Raw genomic sequence first — 17,151 nt, 5'->3', positions numbered from 1 at the left:
TAATAATAATAATAATAATAGACCTAATAACGCTAATGACTAATGAGTAGCAACTAGCAACAGACAACAGTACGTAATAATTTAGGTATACATATTTTATAAATATTTAATATCACATTTAGCATTATTGACGAACCGCATTTTCGGCGCACCCGTTTCCATTACTCCGACGGGACGTCGAAAAGGTTCACACAATATTTTATGTTTGATCGTTTTTGCGTACTTATCGTCTTTCTCCCGGTCTCAATATCACCCTCGTAGTCTGTTCCCATCGCTATTCGATCGTTCAAAATGTCTTATCGCTCGATCTGAACGATAAATCGAGTTGTCGTTGATATATTATACCGTAAATAATAGCGTCATTACCAGCTATATTGTGAATAAAATTATGGGACCAAAACCTGAAGATATTTTAAGTGGATTCCAAGTGTAAGTCAAACTTTTGAGATAGTATTGATCAATAATTACATAAATTAAATTCTTGTGTTCTCATAGAAATTGGATGAATTTAAGAGATGCTGATACGGGAGTTGTATTATGGCAAGGCACCGAGGATCTGTAAGGAAATTACTCAAAATATTCTTATACCATCTATACAATACAGTTATGGGCTAATTTTCAATATTTATAATATCTTTTTATTAGATCATTACCTGACAAAGAACATGAAGCTAAAGTACCGAAAAAAATATTGAAGTGTCGAGCAGTATCTAGGGAGATAAATTTTTCATCTGTTGAACCCATGGAAAAACTGAGGTTACAACAAAAAGTACTGTTTAAGGTATGTATATATGGCCTAGGTAGGAAAGTTTGTAATAAATAATTTTCTGTATTATACATTTTTATGTACAATTTACCTATTGATAATATGTTGGCCCATTGCCCTAACGTAATAATAGTAAACAAAACATTTTTGTAATAGAATCAAAACTAATTTACTATTTCTGCGTACACATTATTTTAATCTATTTAAATTTATATTATGAATATAAATATATATTTTAGGGACGTTGTCTCGAAGAATGGTATTTTGAATTTGGGTTTGTTATTCCCAATTCAACCAACACCTGGCAGTCACTTATTGAAGCAGCACCAGAATCACAAATGATGCCTGCTAATGTTCTAAAGTAAGTTTTACTAAATTATGATTTAGTATAGTTTGTGATTATTTAAGATTTTTGATTTATTTCTAATACTATTAAAAAACATACAAGAATACATTATTTATTTTATAAATGAAAAATAGTATAATAAAAATAATTGTACTTTTGCTTAATCCTTTGTATGAATGTATGATAACCATTTATTATGCCTCTATTTTATATCACTAATTTCCATTTAATATGTCACATATAGTTTTTTTCCATAAGATAAACACATTAAATGTTATAAGCTTATTATAAATAAAAATTTTTTTTTTCAGTGGAAATATTGTGATAGAAACAAATTTCTATGATGATGACTTACTGATATCATCATCAAAAGTCCGGTTGTACTATGTTTAATCATCAAGGCATTCAACTTTGTGCACTACTCAAACTTAGATAGACTAAAAGCTTGGTACACATAACCAAGGTCCGAGAACACGGAGAACAAGTTCCCACTGCTGTGATTGTTTAGTATTCTACTTTGATTACTTTTATATGTGATTAAATGTTTTTCTTGAGCATAACAAGTGTTAAACTTATTAAAATGTTTTAACTATTTTAAATGTAAAACCATATAGTCAATGAGTTTTTACTTTGTTCTTTACATTCAATTTTATTTTAAGTAATTAAGTTGTACACTAGGATACAATTTACACACAAATATTTATATTGCTTAATCATCTTAGTATAAAATTCATTTTTTTTTTTATAAAAAAAAAACACTTAAGTTTGTCCAAAATTATATAATATTAATATCAACACATGGTTAGAGTTGTGAAATCATTGTTGAATTAGGATTTGTATCTTCACAAGACTGCCAAAGTGCTGTTCATTTTTATTATCTAGCACATAATATTATATGATATTGCTGTACTTACTAGTTAATTGTAATGTTTTTATTCTTATTGATTAATAAATATATGCATATATATTATAAAAACCTGTTTATCTGAACATTTAATCTAACCTAACCTTATTTATGTTAACTGTTTTTATTATTCAATGTTGTAAAAACAATTGGGCGTAAGTAAGGGGGGTGGGTGTTCAAACACCCCCCGAAATAAAATAAAATAATTGTATTATTTAATTAATACAAATAAATTATTCATAATTTTATAATATTAATATGGATTTGACAAAAAACCCCTCCGAAAATATTTCCTACCTATGCCCATAATTGCTGTTTTATAGTTTTAAGATGTTACACGCAGTTTAATTTCATATATTGAAGTATAATAAAATATTTTGAATGTTAGGTAAGTATATTTATGGTTTATTTAAATTACAAAAAGTAAAAATGTGAACAGTAACAAAAAATGTTTAAATATTACAATTAAAGTATATAGAAAGTTATTGAAGAACAGCATAAAAAAATTAATACTATTAAATAATAAGTCATAAAACCATTGTAACCTTATTGTTAATAAGCCATATTGAGTGAGATTTTACTGTACTAACTATATAATATAGGCGTGCAAGACAAAAATAAGAATTTCACAAGTAATTTATAGTTTTATAACTGATACTTGTATCCATCCTATTTTAAAAATAAAACATTTGAAAGATTACAGAAAGTCAAACAGTCGTCAAATAACTATAATATATACATCATTATTAAAATTAAAATTGAGAGCTAGATACATAATTTTCTGTGGTTGCTAATTACTTATCAAATAGTAAAAATTCTATTACTGGTCAATAAATGCCTAATGAAAACAATCGGTGATAGTTAAACAATTATAATAATATTAACAATTTTATATATAAAAAAAAACTGTTGCACTAGAAAGACTTAAAATTTCAATTGAAATATAAGTACAAATTATATTTAATTTCTAATTTTAATTTATCGATTATACAATAATTCATTAGTGATTTATTTAATTGTATATTCAATATTGTAAAAATAATGTTTCATTTCCTTATTGTAATGACATTACTTTTCTGGTGATTTTGATGCTTGATCTAAATCTAAGCCTCTTGTTTTTTGGATTATTTTTGTGTATGGCGATCCAAGCAAAGCTTCACCCTTATCAACTTCAGGATTTTTATTAGGAGTAACTGGTTCCAAAACCACATTCTTTTTCTTTTTAGGTGTCTTTGGTTCCTTAACTTTTTTGCTTTTATCTGGAGACCGGTAAGTATTGGTTCGACCATGAGTTTGCCTGAAGTTGTATCGTCCCAGTTTTGGTTGTTCTTCATTGGTTTTAAAAGCTCCTTTACATAACTTTTCACACGAGCAGCATTCACAATTAACATTATTTTCACCAAAGAAATTAGCACTATAAAAGCATGTTATTTCATCACCAGGTTTAATATCTCTGAGTACTTTAACACAAGCTGTTCCTTTGTCATTAGCTACAAACTTACAATTGGCCTGGCAATCGTGATTGATATATGCAGCTGGGCCCAGCCAAAGTTGAGCACACTTTTTGCGACAGCTATACATAACTGAAAAATCATTCTTTCCAATATGTAAGATTTCATCTTCTTCTTTTTCTGTCAACTCAGCCACACAACCAACTAATCGTTTAATGATTCCATCTTTATGCCAATAACTGGTAGCATTTACTTTGGCTCCTACTTTATTTTCTAAAGAATATCTATAACATGGCTCAATTTGAAAACCAGAATCCAAATAAAACATTCCCATGTATCTTTCAATATGGTCTCTGACTAATTTCTTATAAGATACCTTAAATAAATGATCAGGTATATACTTTCGATTCCAAAATGAATCAAAAGCTTTTTTCATACTTTGATTTTTTATGAATTCATCAATAATAGGTTTTAAATCTGATTTACATTTATACCTATCTTTATGTTCTATATTCATTTTGTGGGTATTAAATCCAAGGAAAACATCAACAACAAGTGATGTAGCTAAGTCATCAATATCACACAGATCTTGAGGTTTCATAATTTATCTATCTGAAAAATGATGTAATATTTATGTTATTAATATTGGTAATATTAGGTTTATTACTTATAAAATAATGATTATAAAAATGAAAAATCATATGTTAAGCAAACAGTAAAGCATACATTAATTTAAAGAAAAAGTAGGTATTTTTTAATAAGCAAATATTATGATTTAAATAGATTTATTATAATATATTATATTAACTATAAAGTAATCACAATAATAATCAGATTTATTATTTTAAAACATTTAATCAAATTATTTATCAAAATAATTTAGAATTTAATATTTTGGCATTAGTGAATGTGTATATTTTCTTAAGATAAATAGGTGGATATTTTTTTAGACAGATTGCACATGGAAATGGATATAGACTAATAATGACGGAATGGAAAATCATCAAGTCAAAAACTAGGTACTAGGCTTGTAGATTATTTATGGACAATTTAAGGAAAAGTTTGCAAATTAAATTTAAATTGACATACAAAATCAGTGGTGGTGACAAGAATGAACATTTTAAAATATAATTTGATATTATAGTCATATAATAAACAAATTTTACTGTATGTTAATATGTCCACTTGTCTACATACAATAATTAAAGCACACTGCTCACAAACGCAGTACCAAGGTACTTGTCGGTTTTTGCATTTTTGACTTATAGTATTCATACCTAAATGTTTAATTCCAGAGAACCGGATATTCACGTAAATATATTTTTGTCCGATTCGTTCAGTTTAAACCGTCGTTATTCGGGTTTGAATATCCGATCCGAGGAATATTAAGATTCGGTATATCGGTCGGTAGGTAGATATTAATTATTGCCACTTACCCGAAACGACAGTGATCAGCTGTACCACGAACAGCGACAGCCTAACAACAGTACAACACCGATTTCCGACCGTTCCGAGTAAGTTTTATCGACAAAGCGACAGTCGATATGCACGTCCACGATCCACAGATCAGCGGCTGAACTCTGAACTAGAAGGAAATTATTGAAATTAATTATAGGCCGGTGTGGCGGTGTATCAAGTATCAAAAATTGAAAATATACCAATATTCCGAAGACTCAACAGTCTCGTCTTTCTGGGATCTGAAGTCTGAACGCTGGAGTTACGAAAACCGTTACCCTCTTATCACACTGTCAACGGACTACGGATGGACGTTAGGAACGTCTCGAAAAATTTCCCGCGTAAACGCCGTGAATCCCGTAGCTGGTCAGAATATTACAATACAATATTTAAAATACAGACTAATGGCTATTATGTACTTAGTGTCTTTACTGTCTTAGTACAAATGTACAATACTACTTAGTACTTACAAGTTACAACAGGTTTATAGATACAGCTAACTCTAATAGCGACCGACATTATATAGAACTATAGAAGGGTAACTAACCCTCGGCTCCGGAGCCGTATGCAACCTGTGCCTCTAAAGTCTATATTTTCGAGTATTATACTGTTATTACCTATATTATAATTTAATAATATTATATCTTATTTGTATTAACAACAATAATAATAATGATATAATGCACTGTAAAATTATAATGTATTAATGAAAATAAATTTTTTTCAAAATTCAAGACTAATTATTATGTTTTTAATTTCTACCAATTTTCAATGGAATTGTTAAGTGAAATAAAATAGTAGTCATTTTCTATACTTAAATATGTTTTTTTTATCTTAACCAGTCATGTGACATGAATTTTCAATTGTTTGAAAAAAATATCTCATTTACACGAATAGGTTTCGGACCCTTGCACTATAGTTTATATATCAGTACCATATATTATTATTTATTATAATTTATAATTGAGCAAAACCTGTTTCGTATACAATATTATTAAATTCTGAACGGTGATGAATGTATTGATTTTACAAGGAAATATGTTTTTTTATTATTATTATTATTTTTGTATCTGCATCACGTTTTGGAGTAATAATAGTTTTTTGATTTTTAACTTCAGGCCCTTTTTGAAAAGGAAATTGAATTTAGTTTGTACTTTGGGGGGACAAAAGTAAAAAAAATCCAGTAGATTTCAAAAGCATCAGGAAAAACTCTAAAAAAGTAACAGAAGAACGGGAATTTTTACGCATAATCTAAAGTTTTCGACAAAATCGATTTTTTTATTTTGTTGTAACTCAAAAATAAATACTTAAAATTTTCACCATGACGTGTTTATATTAGTGTTATATATTTACGATTACATTTTCAAAATAATTTGACTTTTTTTAAGTTATTTATAGGCAATTTAAATTTTCGATTTTTCTAAGTTTTATTTTTGAAATGCAGATAAAAAAATTTTTAAATTTAATACAAGGTTTATTATAAGTTGTACTTATCAATTATCATAATAGAAAAAAAATAATAAAAATCGTTGGTCACAATTTTTGTTTATAAGCATTTAAAGTTCAAATTTTTAAGTATATCATTTTAAATTATTTAATACAGAAAGTAAATTAGTCTCTATGGTATATTGGTAGGCGGTAGCTATATGTATAAAATAAACAATTGTCTTTTATTATTGTTTAACTAAAAGTTCATTTCAGATTATTTAATCTTGACTTTATAAGCATTTTCAGAGAGATTTTTGGAGTGATATACCAACTATGCTTTATTTAATCATTTTATTTTTACTTGGCGTTATTCGTTATTGTCATGTATGGGATATTCAAAAGGAAAGATATTCGTATCGTATTATATCGTATTTTACAGAATTACCTTAAAACGGTTATTTATGATAAATATAAAGCTACGGAAGTAGATACAAGTTAATTTACCGGCAGTGAAAGATACTGTATCAGGATATAGGTATTGATAATAAAATATTAAAAGAAGTATTAAAAATAATTAAAAAATACAATTTAGTATTAGAAAAAAGAATGACAGAATTATCAGGTAATAATTGTTATAAATGATGGATAATGTTAATTGTTATTATGCAAATATTGAAATATCTTATGTGATTAATATTATATAGATATGGTTGGACACAGCGAAGAAAAACAAATATAGTAAATATCGAGATATCACAATCTTATTTTAAAGACCTTTGTCCGTTAAACTGTAATTTATAAGTTATAAAATAAAAATATGATTTTACGAAATGATTGTGGGACATTATTATAAACAAAATAATAAATTATTTTTACTTCAATTTCAGTTGCGTCAATATGAAGAATCTTTGTTAACGAACATGGCCCAATCACACACGTGGACGGGCAAATCATACACGTCTTCGGTGCAGTGTTTACACGACAAAATTAATAAATTGTCTAAAGACCAGCAGTCGGTAACAGAGACAATTGAAGATAAACTCAGGAGACTTGGGTGCGATATTGTAACAATAAAAAATTGTTACGATATGTCGAATACAATATTTCATGACTTTGAAATAGAATTGACTTACCTATATAAAAACTAAAAAGTAATTTACGTTTTACAATCTTTTAGTATATATTATTTTTACATTAAAAACACGTACGTGCTATATGCCACACGTTGTTCGTTTGCTTAGGTGATACTGAAAAGTCGATTCGGAAGTGCGGATCACTTAAAGCCTGGAACGAAATCCTAGAAACTAGAAAGTAATACATTTCTATTAAACGTCTTTATGATATTTACGATAAATCAATATTATTTTTACTATACATGTTTTTGTATGTTTGCGTGTGCAGGAGATGTAATGAAGAATCAATTAAACATCATTGCATTGAATTATTCGTCCCATCAGGCGTTGGAGTTGGCTAGTTGCCATGACTTTGGATCAACTAGAATGCCTTCCCCCGATAACCACGGTTACAGTCGACCAGATACATTAGGAGTTTCGACATGCAGTGAGTAATAATAAGTCATCGGTGCCGAAACCTCCGGTTTCGCATTTGGTACCAACGACACCGTTGTCTCCACCACCCCACCACCGGCTCTTAAAGCGTCACTGCTGCTGTCGTCGACGGAAATTTTAAAATCCGTTGTGCTTAATCCATCCGGCGAGAGGAAGCGCAAACACCCAATAACCTATATATTCGTGAATTGGTTATAACCATATATATATATATATGCATTTTTAAGAGAATCCGACCATAAGATCTCCTTGCGCCTCATCGTTTTTTTTTTAACCTACGACCTACCTAGGTACCCATTTGTATACCAATTTATACATATCATATGTATTTTGTACGATATACCTAATCTGCTATTACTAAATTCTCTACGTGACTACGTCACTGATAATGTATGACGAATTAATAGTTTAAATACCTAATATATTTTATGATATATACCAGTGGTTTTCAACCTTTTTGGGTTCACGGCTCCTTTTGATTTTGGAATCAAATATACGGCTCCCATACGAATAATGATAATAATAAAAACATATGGTTTACAATTTTATTATTAGTTTATACTACGGACGCGGCTCCTTTAATAATAACCAACGACGCCCCTGGGATCCGGGACGCACAGGTTGAAAACTACTGATATATACTATTCTTTGGAGGTACCTATATTGTTATATGTATACATGGTCGCCGACTATTGGGGTGCTGTGGTGTTCGAGCATCCCACATGAAATAAATAAAACATATAAATATTCAATACCTTAATATTATACATGTATAGACATAGGAATAGAAATGATTATTTTTATGTAAAGCTTTGTTGAATTTTTTTGTTCATTTTGATTATAAGTTAAATAATTTTGGGATTTTTGGCATCCCATGAAAATTAGAAAACCCGGCACCCATGTATGTATATATTGTGTAATACCTACTATAATGTTTATAATTAAATAATTGCTGATTATTTATTTATATGTACATAATTAACATATTATTTTATATTTAAATACAACTGCAGATGAATGGCATAAATTCATAATTTATAATTAACTTTTTAGGTGTATAAATATAATTCGATTATTTTAATGCCGAAAAAAGTTTTTATTGTATTTTATGATTACATTACTTATATATACTGAGATATATATAATGGACGTAATTATTGCTATTTATTTTATTTATTTATTTGTACAGTTGCTTAAAATGATTATATTATTATTTATTACTATTCAAATACAACTGCGAGATAGTATAATTTATAAATATCTGGTTATTAAAAGAACCAACTTGATAATCTAATACCAGAAATTATAATTTGTGTTATAATTAAATTGCATTATTTTGTATAATTTTTAAAATAATAAAAATGAAATGTTTTTTATTACTTATGAATTTTATTCTTCTAAATCAAAGGATTACAATCAACGCTTATAATTCAAGTAATATTGTTAATTAAGTATAGTTATATAGATACCAATTAAAAACAAAAAAAAAAATTAAGAAAAATTGGAAATTTGACAAAATTGGTTTTGTTTTTCCGGTATAACTTCAAAAGGAATAATTGCTGATACTTGATCAACTTTTAACCAAATATTTATGTTAGTTTGTTAGTATTTCCTGAATATTTTGACTCTTTATGAGCTCTTATATTTGTATTTGAAATTTCATTTTTTTAAAAAAAATTTTTTCTATATATAATTTATATATGTCGATAAAAAGATTTTCACAATATCAAAAAACATACTACATTAGAATAGTACAAGTGCACAATTCATACAAACCGTTGCCACTCAGAATTGTTTTTAATTTAAAATTATATATAATTTAAATCAAATTTAACCCAGTAATTAACACTATACAGTGACTCGACACTTTATGTATAGCAAAGCGCCAAAGCGGTACTCACTTGACCATATTTTTGTTTTTCTCCAATTTCTTGAAATTTTTACTTCTCACCCGCTAAAGTACCAATTAGATTTATTCGTTTGTTAAGAAAAATACTCAGAATTTTTATTTTCCGTCTCCAAAAATAAGAAATCAACAAATTAACAATACCAACACCTGAAAACAACATTCCATATCTTTTAAAAGACTGTAGTATCAAATCTTCTGATCAATAATGTGATAACTGTCATTCAAATCAAAAAATATTTTATTGTAAAAATTCATTCCTCGTAATGTTCAAAATCTAAAAGTAAATGATATATAAAAAAATCAAATTCATAAATAAGTCATTGATGCAACAATGACTGAACAGTTAGAGTCAAATTTAATAATTTAGAAAAATTATTAAATTATAAACCGATAGTGATAAAAATTTTTACTTGGAAACATTTATGTATGTTTTTACTATTTATGTATTTATTAATTTATAGTATGTTAGACATTTTATTCATAAAAAACAAAAGTTGACATAGTATCAAACGAGGTTATAGCATCTCATTTCTCACATATCCAAAACCACAATAATACTTCTATGCCACCAAGATAGTAAAAATAAAGTATACTTATTTTCTAGATGTGGAAAGAATATCGGGTAAAAAAATATCAGCCACAAACAAGCTACAATAGTTAAAAAAAAAATGACATAAATAAAATGAGTATTTTTTTCAACATAGTTACCATTTAGACATAATTACCACAGTAAGAATTAGGCACACCAACCTCATAAATAAATATCTAACAATACAGTGAAAACAACTAACAACAATTTTCAAAATACGGCGTGGCAATAAATCACCCTTCTAATGGTACCAATATTTAAAAATAAGAAAATATTTTGTAGAAATAACTACTTTCCTACCATGATTGGTTTAAGTATTAAATTTACTCGAAATGAAAATAATTAAAAAAAAAAGACAATAAAGTAGGTAATATGAAATCATTATATTTTCAGTACTTGGAATAGCGCCGTGTATGTATTTAGGAGAGTTTGATGAATATGGATACTACTGTGCAAATAAACCCATGCCAATAAATGAGATATCAACATGGTGCACTTCATTAGTTTATGATGGAGTAACTTTTAATGCTGATTTATTGTCTAGTTATACTAAAAATGATGATTGTAAGTAAAAACTATCATTGAAAAAAAAATGATCATAAATTGTATTTATAAATAGAGGATAGATGTGTAGGTAACAGTAGTAACATTTTTATTATGCAAATTATAAAGCGGGATAAGGTTTTTAAATTTATAGCGCACCATGGGGGTGGAATAAATATAGTATTTTGTCACTAACTCAAATTAAATGTTTATAATAGTGGGCCGACCGTGAACGATATGACTGTCTTCGCAAAATAAAAAAAAATTTTAGTATAAAATAGTTTATTAAGTTGTATAATTTAATATTTCATTTACTTGTTTTATACAATTTTATACAATTAATAATATAATGGGAGAAAAATAACAAATAAAAACAAACGACAGACTACCTCAACAGATCGGCGATACAACTATACAAACATAATGGCGCCGATGGCGGCGGTAGTCATATCTTGTAAGAAGCACAAGCTGTGGGAGGAACAAACTTTAATTATTTACACTTTTTTGTAAAAGAGATGGTCTAAAGTTTATCCTAGTATAGTAAAACCTGAAATGACGCCCCTTTAGTGTAAGCTAATAATTAGTTTTGTTAGACAAAAAATTGTCCAAACTTTAAATTTTTGTTCAATACTAGTTACTTTTACTTTTTTCATAATATTTTTTGTAATACTTATATATTTATTAATAAAAAAAAAAAAATCCCAAAATAATTTATTAATAATTAGTAATATTAAAGGTTTTGTATTATATAAAAATGTAAATTAGTTTTCATTTTTATTAATTCGTATTTATTAAATCATTCACTAGTAACATTTAAATACAATACATTGTATTGGATACCTACCTATAACTTTTATAATTTGAATAGTTTGATTTATATCATAGGGTGCATCTCTAGTTTCTTACGTAATTGAATATATATATATAACTAATAATATATCTATATTTAATGTACTTTAAGTACAAATAAATAAAAATGTTAATCAAAATCAACGAATAGTAGGTACTTATTTGAGATCTAAACAACTATCATTTCATTAACTTAAATATAATTTTAAATATACTTATTTTTTAATGATTAAATAATTGAGGTAGGTATATTCTAGACAAAAAAAGGTGCCTTTATCTATATGGTTATATAAATGTTTGAGTGCAACAATCATGAGGATACTATATTTTTTGTAAAAATCTATTTTTTTTTTATTTACAGCTAATATAAATACTCTTGGATCATCTGGGAAATCATTATATTTATATTATGGTTATACAACCCAAGAAGCTTGGATGGAAGCAATTAGTTCTTCAAATGCATCAGTTTCATTGGAAAAAATAAGCAATTTTTTAACTCCTTTTAATGTATCGGGTTTAATACTAAAGAATTTAAACTATGATTATAATAGTGTAAGTACAAACTTATATAGGCAATGTGGTGCAATTACTTTTCGATTGAATCGTCACTAGATACCCGCGTTATAATAATAAAAGTTCTAAATATATTCTATATTGGAAGTTATAAAGCACCTGTTAAATTGTTAAAGATTGAAAGATAAATTGATTACACTTTAACACTACTACAGAATAAAAACATAATTATTATTATCTTTCTAAAAACTAAAATTACGTTTAAACTCTAAATCATCTCCAAAGTCCTTTGTTGGGTTATTGTACAACCCTTACTGACTTGGTGTAAACTATTCTCGAAGTAATTTTGCGACGGAATACCTATATTTCACGGACTACGGAACGCAATCTTGTTACGTTTTTTTTCAGGTACAAATGTACAATCGTGCTGTAGTGATAATATGATATACTGCATTGGTATAGTTGACGAATTGTTACGTAAACTCGATCTTAAAAATTAATAGGATAATAATATCGCCATGTTAGCAACATAAAATATTATTAATTATTTAGTAGGATATTGTAGTACGAATTTACGATATGAATACGTATAGATAGCATTCACATCAATGGCATATTTGTATACAAATATGTTCACTGATATATATAAGCATAACCATTCAATGTAGATAGTTACAATCAGTGGCGGATCCAAGGGAGTGGTAAAAGGGTAAATACCCCCCCCCCCTTAAGCCTATTATATTTAAATTTTATAAATTTATAAAAGTATAAAAATGTTGTCATTAATATCAGTTTGTAAGAATAAATTCTAAATGATGAATATTATAATAAGTAATTAATGTTTATATTAATAATTATGTTATTAAGTAGGTATGAATAGTATCTGATGGATATATTTTAATTATCCCCCCGCCTTGATGAATTTATGGATCTGCCACTGGGTACAATTTAATTGATACTGATAAATTAATATTTTTTTTTTAGAATTTAGATTTTCATTTTGATACAACTTTCTTCAGCAGTTTAAAAGAATATGTAATTCTACTGAAAAACAAAATTCCCAATTTGAGTATTGGATTATATGTGAGTGCAAGTCACATGATATTTTATAGTGATAATTCAATGTCCCCAGATTGTAAGTACACTAGTTAACATAAAAAAAACTTTAATAAAAACGTATGTGTATGTTTTATGGTTTATTTGTAATTAAGAATTAAATTAGTGTTTTTTAGCATTTTTTTCTTCAAGTACACATTAATTACTACAGTGGCGGCTTTTAGGGAGGGGAGACATAGGGGCCATGCCCCCCAAGACATCTTACTCTTTATTTTGTCAAATATTTTCATTGTTATATTTTTGTATAATATTATTGTAAAAAAAAATATTCCCCCCCCCAGCCAAAGAACTAAAGCCACCCCTGAATTACTAATTAGTAATATAACTAATATAAATATATACTTATTTATTATATTAAATGTTTCATAATAGTGATACATTGATACGTGATAGTAACTGCAGTATAAATGTTGAGTGTTGAGTGATAGATCAAATCAATACCAAACAGAGTAACGTTAGGACTTTGATGTTTACAATATTAGATAAAACATTTAGTTAGACCTTATTCGTCAACCTAACGTGGGTACATTGAAATATTGTTACGAACTTACCAATAGAAAAGTTGAATTTCTTGTAATACCTCTCAAAATACTATTGAGGTTAAAGTGATAATAATACGTTGTTACGTTAATGGGCAGAACATCTTATTTTAATTTTAAATCATCTATTGTGTTTTTCAGATTCTCTAAATATTTGTATTTCATTAATAGTTAGTTTTTGTGAATTTTTATCATACCTATCTCTATAATTATAATACATTTAGAATTCAATACAAGTGTTAATATTTATGAAGTTTACGCTCTTTTATTCCATTGTCTATCACAGTGGTTGTCAATCTTTCGTTGAATCCTAAAACCGCCCACTTTTGATAAAATACAGGAGAAAACCACACACTTTTGGTAGGTTAAAACCGCACACATTTAAAATATTAAAACCGCACAATTTTTAAAATTGTTGTATCCAAAAACCGCACACTTATTATTTTGACCACAAAAAGGTTGATAGACAAATAGTATTTTAAAATTCTATAATTTATTAACTATTATTTAAAATTTAAAATAAATAAAAAATAAAAATAATGTAATAATAATCTAAATAAAAAAATGTATAATATAGGTAGTATTTAAATTTAAAAAAAATTTAAAGTTTGATTGGCTAAAATTATACTTTATAATGTGTAAAAATGTTAAAAATGTTAATTAATGTAAAAAATGTAAAATTGTAAAGTATACAATTTTTTAAGTTTGATTGGCTGAAATCTATTAGCGAAATTTTTTAAAAACTTGAAATGTGTTTGAGTGATTATTATTATATTATGTTAGATTTTAGAATGTACTATTCAATTTTAAAGTAGACTGCACAAGGGCCACGTAGTGGGGACCGTTATTCTATCTCATTATACCAAGATTGTTAGTTTTAAGACTGTGGATCGCATTTAATAAAACATAAATACTGAAATAATGGTTTCACATCATTACAATAGCTATATTTAGCTATAATTAGGTATATTAATTACTTATTATTTATGATAAATTTTCTCTAAATAAATAACATTATGTATTTGTTGTTTTTTTGTTAGGGTTTGATTTTACGGTATTAAATGATGTGATGGACTATTTTATAATTGGCTTTCATGATTTCAATCCATGTAATGAATTCTTTAAAGGCGGAATTGTTCCAATAAATAATGTTTTAAATAGCACTCATTCCTTGGTAAAAATATTAAGTATACTACCGTATTATAGATATCTAACTTAATTTTGATAAATATTTTTTAATTTTTCAGACAACATTCGAAAAAGCCTTAAATAGTTCAACAATTGCAAGGGACAAAATTTATCTTGAGTTTTCAGTGAATCCAACACCTAATGTCACGTCAACTGAATATTTACCCACGTGTAGCGTGACATATAAAAAAGTATACACATAATACTAATAAATTATGTTAATCTATCTAATAAAAAAAAGAAATATAAGTTTTAAATTGATATCTATTATTACTATTTAGTATTTACTACTAAAACAGCAAAACATTTTTATTCCAAATTAATTAAAATAAAGGGCATTATTAGTATTGATTATAATTACCCATAGCTGATATATTGGTTATATAATATAGGTATTAGTTATTAATATTTTATACATCGTTCTAATCATCTATTATAGGAATTTAGATTTTAGGTACTTATACATCCAAAAATACACAAATAAATACCTAAAATAATCTTTTAAAACATGTTTGAAAAATTTCAGTTTTGTGAAGCTGACAATTATGATATTTACTGGTGTGCTGATAGTGCAGCTTCATTCTATAAAAAAGTAATATCTTAAAGAATTTAAATACAATAATATACATGCATCAATTTAAATTATTTTTTTTAATTTATAGGGCTGGTTTGCTAAAAACATGCAAGCACAAGGAATCGTATCAAAGTATATCGATACAATCGACCCCACTGCGCAATGTGATTGTGATTCGAAAAATAAATTTATAACCTTTTCGATAATGATTCGTGGTTTTACTGGTAGACACTCAATTAATGACTGTGTGAAGTTAAATAATGTTAGTCATACATAAATGTCTATAATTATTTATTGTAATTTGTAACATTTTAGATTCATCAAAATATTACAACTTTAAAATTTTTTAAATATTGTGGTTTTTGTTAAATATATATATTCATTTACATAACGATTGACTGATTACTAAATTCCTTGGATTACTCATTTTCAAATAAGGAGTAAATTATTTATACCCACTTGTTTATTTATAATAATTAGCTTACCTCCAATAAAGTTACTTACACACAGTTGTTTTGTGATGTTATTGGTACTATTATACTGATGTCTGATACAAATGATATGAACGGAACGGTTTAAATTTAATTAGGTTGAAAAACTACTATTATATTAATAGAATTTGTTTGTTTTATAATTTGATTAATTTCTACTGATATTAATTTTGTGTACTCGAAACAACTATTATGATTAATATACGTTTTTTTATTGTTTCACACATCTTTGACGATCACTGTTGGAGAGTATAGGCTCTTTTTCCCGACGTCCGATAATTATGACAACAATCATCGTAATACCAAAAAACAACAACAACGATTTACTCACAATATGTAATTAGATATGTAATTTAAACTATTAATGTGGTTAAATTATTTATTAGGAGCCCAATGAATTTACAACAATTGCTTCTGGAATCTGCTAATGGGTCGGCACACCAAACCTTCACTAAAATTTATTTAAATCAAATTAAAAAATTATAAGTATAATGTTAAATGTATAACATATCGTCGTTCACCAATTGTGTACCATAAATAATGCGTTTTCCCCGCACACTGTACATGCGACTGAACTAAGTGCATATATTATAATTATAGCAGTTATACGAAGAAATGAAGAACCATGTACTTCGTAATAGGGAGGGATTTACTAAAAATATGTGCATGATGTCCATTAAAAAGCAAACGTTAACCAAATATTTGAAAATGAACAATTGAATTCGTTATTTTTAAGTTATGTATTTATATAGTTACATAATGTTTGATCATTTGTTTATTGAGTATCCTTTACGTATATTGATGTCATACTTAGTCATAGCAAAACTACGCTCACAACTAAAACTGAATATATTCGCCCTGACAATTAGTTCGTAATACTATTTATTTTATAATATATTATTATAAAATCAATATTACTAGG

At 26.8% G+C, this 17,151-nt stretch overlaps 3 protein-coding genes across 4 annotated transcripts; 2 read left to right on the top strand and 1 right to left on the bottom strand.

The window, feature by feature from the left end:
• The first annotated feature begins 14 nt into the window (after nucleotides 1–14).
• Nucleotides 15–2,088, top strand: LOC132922852 (retinal rod rhodopsin-sensitive cGMP 3',5'-cyclic phosphodiesterase subunit delta). Its single transcript, XM_060986575.1, has 5 exons — nucleotides 15–429; nucleotides 496–558; nucleotides 646–781; nucleotides 1,006–1,127; nucleotides 1,424–2,088. Exons 1-5 carry the CDS (start codon nucleotides 389–391, stop codon nucleotides 1,503–1,505), a joined length of 444 nt encoding a protein of 147 aa, XP_060842558.1. The 5' UTR covers nucleotides 15–388; the 3' UTR covers nucleotides 1,506–2,088.
• Nucleotides 2,089–2,391: 303 nt separating this feature from the next.
• LOC132922835 (histone-lysine N-methyltransferase Suv4-20-like) lies at nucleotides 2,392–5,259 on the bottom strand. Of its 2 annotated transcripts, XM_060986559.1 has the most exons (3): nucleotides 5,126–5,259; nucleotides 4,904–5,052; nucleotides 2,392–4,079 (listed from the first exon to the last, which is right to left on the bottom strand). In XM_060986559.1, exon 3 carries the CDS (start codon nucleotides 4,066–4,068, stop codon nucleotides 3,085–3,087), a length of 984 nt encoding a protein of 327 aa, XP_060842542.1. In that variant the 5' UTR covers nucleotides 4,069–4,079; nucleotides 4,904–5,052; nucleotides 5,126–5,259; the 3' UTR covers nucleotides 2,392–3,084. The 2 variants fall into 2 exon arrangements, with proteins under 2 accessions (XP_060842542.1, XP_060842549.1); XM_060986566.1 differs by lacking the exons at nucleotides 4,904–5,052; nucleotides 5,126–5,259 and adding an exon at nucleotides 4,745–4,897.
• A 1,697-nt stretch (nucleotides 5,260–6,956) lies between these two features.
• LOC132925681 (uncharacterized) lies at nucleotides 6,957–16,015 on the top strand. Its single transcript, XM_060990056.1, has 9 exons — nucleotides 6,957–6,972; nucleotides 7,752–7,910; nucleotides 10,810–10,980; nucleotides 12,170–12,360; nucleotides 13,306–13,456; nucleotides 15,017–15,150; nucleotides 15,224–15,355; nucleotides 15,691–15,756; nucleotides 15,827–16,015. Exons 1-9 carry the CDS (start codon nucleotides 6,957–6,959, stop codon nucleotides 16,013–16,015), a joined length of 1,209 nt encoding a protein of 402 aa, XP_060846039.1.
• Nucleotides 16,016–17,151: the final 1,136 nt, after the last annotated feature.

This window comes from Rhopalosiphum padi, chromosome 1 (assembly GCF_020882245.1).
Source record: "Rhopalosiphum padi isolate XX-2018 chromosome 1, ASM2088224v1, whole genome shotgun sequence".
NCBI lineage: Eukaryota > Metazoa > Arthropoda > Insecta > Hemiptera > Aphididae > Rhopalosiphum > Rhopalosiphum padi.
Note: the sequence above shows the minus strand (reverse complement) of the source record. Positions and strands in the feature narration are given on the sequence as shown.